This window comes from Teleopsis dalmanni, chromosome 1 (genome assembly GCF_002237135.1).
Source record: "Teleopsis dalmanni isolate 2A chromosome 1, ASM223713v2, whole genome shotgun sequence".
In the NCBI taxonomy this organism is placed as follows: Eukaryota; Metazoa; Arthropoda; class Insecta; order Diptera; family Diopsidae; genus Teleopsis; species Teleopsis dalmanni.
In genome coordinates, this window is record NC_051846.1 from 192,569,905 (window position 1) to 192,577,498 (window position 7,594).

The window sequence follows — 7,594 nt, forward strand, 5'->3', positions numbered from 1 at the left end:
CAATCAAAATTTGTCACTAACGATTGACGGACTACGTTTTGACAAATCTATCTATTGTTCGTATATTGTTGTTGTTGTTACCGCTACACATAGGTAAGTCAATAAATAATTGTTGCGATTTATTAACCATTGACCAACCAAATGGAAAATATTATTGCTAAAATGAAGATTTATTTATTGAGTGCGAGTATTTGTTTATAATTTGTTTCAAAGCGTGCTTTGTTGAATACATAAGCTACTTTCTATAACTCATTGAACTCATATAACTTAAATAACATAGCATCCCTAATGTACTTTTAGAGCAGTGATTGTAAATGAAAATTACTATTTCGTAATGTGTATTTATACTCACTCTTATTTCAGACTCAATCATAATAACTTAATGAAGTTATAAAAAATTTCACTTTAGTTAAAATTTTATTAAAAATTATTGGAAATATTTTTAATACACCTTTCTTCAATATTTTTAAATAATCCTAGACATAATGTTAACCGCACGAATAAACTACAGTAGCTGAATACTAGAACTAAAATTATCAAAAATGAGGCAGAGCTAAATTTTATCATCTACAGAAGTAGGTAATGCCACTCTATACAGTGATTTTTTGTGAATATAATAGTAGATTTTCACTGCCCTCATAGAAGAGAATTTTGTTTGTCGATATATCCATCAAACTAAAAATTAATCTCATGCCTGAAGAAAACATTAAGTCGTCAGACACGCATATATCCTAGCATTGCATAGTCAGCAGGTCACAGTTCCGGTGTTAACTGAGTTTTATAAGGATGAATATAATTGTCCAAATATGAAATACAACATATGATGCTGTAATATATATCTAAATATATCTTGTAACAGATAAATTTAGATCTTCTTCGACATTTTCACTAACAATAGAAATATATCTATGCTATCCCGAGTTGCGATAAAGGCACTGCACAACTAATACAGTTTCAGATAGATGTTTATGTTGACCATAATTAGTAAGTAGGTAATACGATTTAACTACAGTAGTTGGCTGATGCAGCTAAAAATATCACGTAGATATAATACACGACATCTACCTACTACAAAACCCAATAATTTAATTACAGTAGCTGGCTAATAGCACTAAAAACCAAAAACGTGACACTTACGGCTAGTCTCAGATCAATGTAATCAGATCAATTTAATTATTACAATATTTTTTAAGACCTATACATTGTTTTATATGAGCAGGCTCCCAGCGGCAGCTATTATATGAGTTTATGTATAATACTAAACCTATACCAAGCACAAATAAAACATTTTTAACATTTTGCGCCAAAAATATAACTTTTATTATTAAATTAAACTGAAATATGACTATTTTATCAAATTATTGTTTAGTAACAGTGAATACTTAGAAAGATGCATGATAGGGTTTCGCCGTACCTTGTGGATCTGTTTCAGCTTCCACATGTAACCCACCCCATTTAAGCATATTTGTATCCATAATTTTGAGAACATCGAGCGCTTTCGGACTTAGACTTTTTGGATTTATTTGGCTTGCAACATCATTACGTACAATTATAGTCATTTCTATAGCTTTTTTATGATTCCCTAGAGTTTTATACACAAATACAGAATAATTTAGAACTAAAGCCAAATACTCATGACTCCCGGCATCCAATTGTTCTAAGGCTAATTCATACCCGGCATTATAAGCATCTAAAACATTATTACACATTTCAATTCTTAAGTCATCAGTTTCAAGCTCTACTAGATATTGGTTATAATCACCCATTAGTCTATAGCATAAGACCTTCATACTATTACTAGTGGCAGTTGGTATAAACTTCTTCTGTAGTATGTGTAGAATATCGTTACAATAGAAACGTATTTCGTTTTCAATATCTTTAAGCAATGATTTAGCTTTCTTGACCTTTCCAATGTTGCCTGTATCCTTCTCTTTATCAAGTGCAGTTTTCATAGAATTCCAAGATTCACGGCGTCTGCTAACAGATTGTTTATATACAATAGATACCCAAACCAATTCCTCATTTGTAAATTGACTCTGGGAGTCAATCATTTGTTTGACTTCAGTAACCATTAAGTCGCAGTTTTTTGGTGGACTAACAACATAATCTTCATCTGTTAAGGTAGTTCTTTGTATCATACTATTGGATGCCATTTGTTTTATATGTTACTTGAAGACGAAAAGTAATCGGTACTCAGACAAATCTGTTATTGTTAATGAGAGTTTACAATAATTTGATAAAATTAATTTTATTTTGAAAGTTTAAAATTTTGTATCTAATTCACCGCCAAAATTGTTTCAATTCATTATAAAATAAATAAAATAAAATTTTCAATTTTTTTTAATTTTAGTTTTCAATTTTTACCTAAACATTGCTTTCTTTGTTTAAAAAAAATATAATAACAATTAATGCTGGCTAAAATGGCGTTTACATTGGCCGAAAATGGCTCATTTTGGTCAATAATCGAAAATGAGTATCGAATGGCTCATTCTTGCATATAAAATTTCAAGCACAAAATGAGCAATTTTCTCACATTCTGTATGAATGACGTTCGAATGCATTCCACATATGTTCCAAATGCAAAGGAATCTATTGAACATACCCTAAATGAAAGCTCTTCATGGCATTTTGACAGTTTGAAAAAGCTGCTTTGACATATTTACAAAAAAAGATAAACAAATGTTTAGTGGTTGCATTTTCTTTAAAACGATGCACCAATTTTTGGAACTTCTACTTCCCAAAAATAAATAAATCGAATCTAGAAACAAGTTTTCAGTTTATATTGTAAGGTTTGAAGGTATATTTAACCTTCCTGTAACATTTTTTTGGCACAGACCAAAAATTAAATCAACATGCAAGTTGAAAAATCAGCTGTTTGTAATGAGAAAAAATGAAATACAACGAATGTAAACACTTTCAAATGACTCATCCAAAATGAGCCATTTTCGGCCAATGTAAACGCCGTATAAAACTATTTAAGTATTTGATGATATTTACAATGAATGAGAGAGATATTGGTTATCTGATAAGACATGTATTTTTAAGACATGCATCTGTTTTAATCTTTTCAATAAACCTTTATTTTTTTTAAAAAGCACAAAAAAACGAAATCTGCCGAAATATCCGTGTGTGACGAATTAAATATCGGACATATAAAAATAATCTCTCATGCATATCTGGTTTATGCCCAATTTTTTCATTACACGATTTTCGAAACTTCCTTACAATCTTCTGGCGTAAAAAGGCAAGAAAACCTTTTGTTTTTACTCCAAGATTATTGTTTATATTTTTAAATAATTGGTTATAGAATTCAAAATGAAAGATAGTAAAAGATGGGAAAGATTTCTTGCTTAGTGAGTGGATCAATTACAACCTGTGCTTGGAGCGAAGCGATACACGCATGGCGTACCGCCCCGCAATGAGTAATAAGCATATATATTTAATACGTCACTGAATTCAGCTATCAATACAGAGATAGCTAATGTACGCCCTTGGATTCTCTTACAATATTCCCAAGGAATATTTAGCCATTGACGCCTATCACCTGAAATATATTCTTTTCCCTTTAAGACAGAGGAATCAGAGATATCTTACCGCTCATATGATTTTCGGATTTAAGAAGCACAATAACTGGCACTGATTAGATTGTTTGTCGTGTTGCATTGTTAGCCCTTCTGAATCTCTGAAATTTATTTGAGCTTCCAAGACTGTATTTTCTAACAAAGCCAGAACTTTAACTTTAACTTGTGCTATCAAGTGTTAAAAAAAATAACTATAATGTATTTAGTAGAGCAATTAACCTAGGAACCGAATTATTTAATATTATTTATTACTCTAAGTAACTTATATGCCGACCCTAAAAAGTACTTCATTGAAATTAAAAGGAAAAGTCTAAACTGAGTTCTGTATCCGCATATGTTTAATTAATGCTGGCACTAGAAATACAAATTTTAGTACCAATTGTTGCTGATGTTTTTTCCACAGCAACAAGCAACCTAACATATTGTCGTACTTAATATAAAATTCGTAAATTTCTTTATTTATTGCAAGAATGTGTAGACTCTAGTTTCACGATCTCCCACAATTCTTCGAATAATAATGCCATGCCAACTTTAATTTTCATACAAAGAAATGTATTTTAAACATAAAAATTTTACTTTCTTCGTATTGTTACTGTCTATTTAAAAATTTTCGTACAATGTATCTGCTGTTAACTTATATTTGTTACAAAAACTGTTAACATTGTTAGCTCGCATTTTGACATGTGGAAGACAGTAAGAAAAAAGTACTGCAAAGCACTTTTTTTTGCAAAAACCTACTGGTAGAACATAAAAAGAACCATTATGTACATTCGAACACCGGACTCAACATTAACTCAACACTCAATTTTCTAATTATGAATTGTTAGAAGGGTAATGAAGGGTAACAGTAATGAAGAAACAACAACAAAAATTTGATTGATTTATTGAATTTTGGCTACGGTCAGCAAAACGCTAGGAAATATTCAAATTTTTATTTAATTAGTTTATAGTTCGTGTATAATTTGTTGGATTGCAAGTGCCAGAATTAGCACACGTGACTATCAAATTATTAATTATTATCTAATTATGTTGTAATATATATTTTTATTATATAAAATTAAAAAGTATATTATCAAAATACTTACCAATCTTCCATATGAAGTAAACTTATCTTAGATCTTGAAAACTTATCTTAGAGGCATTGAAAATCCATTCACTTATTTTGTAATTCCAGATATATGAAGCATATTGCAAAAATAATTAGTATTTGACAGAAATTTTTAGTTTTTTGGTATTAGCTAAATTCAAATACTACCTTCGCTGTTATCGAAAAAAATTAATCAATTTAATAGTCAGCAATAATAATATTAGAATAGACATTCACTATTTCTTTATTTTCAACCTACAAGTTAATATAATAAAAATTTTGAAAGATAAAAAAAAATTAAGACAAAAGTTATTTTGTTAAATAATTATAAGAATTAAGGTACTAAAAAATTAAGATGAAAAGGTTTCTGCCTAGTAATACACCATTAAAAAATGGAAGATATTTTCCTTGACCAATAAAACGAATTCTTATTTTGCAATAAGATCAATGGTTTTTAATTAAATATCATGCTAACATATTGCTATTAAGTCAGCTGTGTACTAAAAATGATAATATGTATATAAATATCTTAACTATTTTTTAGACAAAAGTCCCATTGACCATAACAGTTTTCATTTAATATCCCAAATATAATATTTGAACTGATTTATTCTATAAAAACATTATTGAAGAAGTTAATAAAGTTATGAGAATTGAATAATATTTATTGAAGTTGGGTTTTAAAGTAAACAGAACCTTTTAAATACGTGTATTTGTAGGTCTATTGGCAATTATACTGTCTGTAGATTTTTAGCTACTATCAATGATACCACATTTGGACGGCTCGTCTGAAGTTATAGTAGTGATATATTTAAGTTATCGTCACAAACAAGAGAGCACCAAATCAGATAGTTTTATTTTTAAATTGTTGTTTTGAGCTTAACTTTACAGTTAAGCTTTTTGTGACGCGAAGAGCAATTTTTGTTTGAGTATATCAGAAAGTGGCGTTATAACTAGCATATTTACATTCAAAATAAATTTGTGTCTACAGGATAGCACAATACCAATATAGTTAGGCTTGTCAACAAGCTGATTGCTGATATTCTCGCACTCTAGTTTAATTGTTGAGGCATGGAAACTTCTAAAGTGATCTCTCCTTTGACCTATGAAAGTAATGATTGAGATCTTTAAAGGAGTTAGCTAGTGTAACTACTCAATAGGATCCTTAGGTGATTTACAGTATTTATAAACCGTGATCTTATTTAATATTAACCGTTATTAAACCCATATAGCTTGAAGACGAAGTCAAAAAAACTTTGAAACTTCAGCAATATTATTAAAAAAATATTAATATTAATTTATTATACCTGTTCACTAAATCTTATCTCAAATTTATTAATGTAAAGAAGTCGCGATTTAACTAAATCTACAAAATCGTATAATCACATACTATAAAGTGTTTTACAAACAATAAAGTTTACAGTTTAAAAAGCAAGGTGTTAGCTGACTGCACTAAAAACATGAAATAAGCAGATAGTCAAAAAAAATGCTAAAGTAAAGTGTCAGTTAACTGCACTAAAAACGCGAAATACATAGGAATGGTTTTGTGAAACCTTTTGAAACCATTTTCTCTATGCGAAAATCGATATCTTGCCATTATGGGACTGAATTATATATGTACAGTTTTAATTAATAACTGCTATAACTGCTAACTGCTATAAAAGAATGTTCTATTGTTAGTGTGGTTAAAAATAAGAAAAAATTCTGTATGAAACATCTACATTAAAATATTGGGTTTTATGAGACCTTTTTCTCTATTTTCTCTATATTAATATAACTATTAATGCTATAACTACTTATTAAAACAAGAAATATCAATTATAAAACCCTTAATTTAAAAAAAAATTTAAATGTTATTTTATATTCCTCCATTCAGATATAATAGTGTTAATATTTAGCAAGAAATTGTTTAAAAATATTATGATGAATCAATTCTCCCATACAATTCAAATCGTTCTTGGAATTATCTTCTGACTTTATATAGTTTAGTAAGAAAATACCCTGTATGCATACTTTATTATATGTATTCATAAAAATAAAAATTATAACTTCAGCGCGTAAATTATGTGTACATATCAATAGCCTACTGTTGTCTACTGAAAACTAAAAAAAAAATGTGCGAAATACATATAATATTTTTATATTCAATTCACATAAAGTTTGCGACTTTAGATATTCAGATACATTTCAAGTTGAAACAATAAAATCATTTGTAGAAATATTACAATTAGATTGTCACAATAGTAGATAATAGCAACTAGTAACCAACATAAAATATAAATAATTTCATATAACAATACTCCTACAACAATTACAACAACAAAATAATAATAATACTGAAGCGAATAAATGCAGATGTATCTCTGAGTAACTCATAAACACATCTACATTACGACAAATGTAGTTATTGTTTTAAATTATAACTGAGCATAGATAATGACAACAAACTAAACCAAAACAAAGACAAAACCAAAACCAAACCTTTGACACGCGTATTTATTTTATTTCTTTATTTATTTGTATTCCAAAAAAGAAGAAGGAAGGAAAGAGAGGAACAAAAAATCGTTAAAGTAGGACATTTGCTAATTAGGCGGTTACAAGTGCAGCCCTGACACGGCATTTACATTAAAAGAGTTTCAAGCTGCATTTCTTTTCTTTCTGCTTTGCCGGTTTATTTGCACTTTCATTAGATTAAAAATAAAAGTATTTTCGAGCAAAAAAAAAAAAACCACGAAATGCCAACAAATACCAAACAAAGAATGCAAAGAGTAAAGAAAAACCGCCACTTTTATGCATCAAAAGGGACGCCAACGTTACTTCTTCACAGCCAAGTTGTCATTTTGTTAAGCTTTGCTTTTGTTGTTATTGTTGTTGTTGTTGCGAATTTGTGTTTTAAAGTCAAAGTCGACAGTGCATACAACATTTT

The 7,594-nt window shown here is 28.8% G+C and overlaps 1 protein-coding gene across 1 annotated transcript; it reads right to left on the reverse strand.

Moving 5' to 3' along the window:
* Nucleotides 1-1,310: 1,310 nt before the first annotated feature.
* On the reverse strand, nucleotides 1,311-2,291 carry LOC119672928 (14-3-3 protein homolog 2-like). The gene has a single exon (XM_038084104.1). The coding sequence runs from the start codon at nucleotides 2,151-2,153 to the stop codon at nucleotides 1,383-1,385; it is 771 nt and encodes a 256-aa protein (XP_037940032.1). The 5' UTR covers nucleotides 2,154-2,291; the 3' UTR covers nucleotides 1,311-1,382.
* Between the last annotated feature and the right edge of the window lie 5,303 nt (nucleotides 2,292-7,594).

What these genes read in the sequence shown, in the direction of transcription:
- LOC119672928 (XM_038084104.1), bottom strand. Translation starts at nt 2,153, where the DNA reads ATGGCATCCAATAGTATGATACAAAGAACTACCTTAACAGATGAAGAT.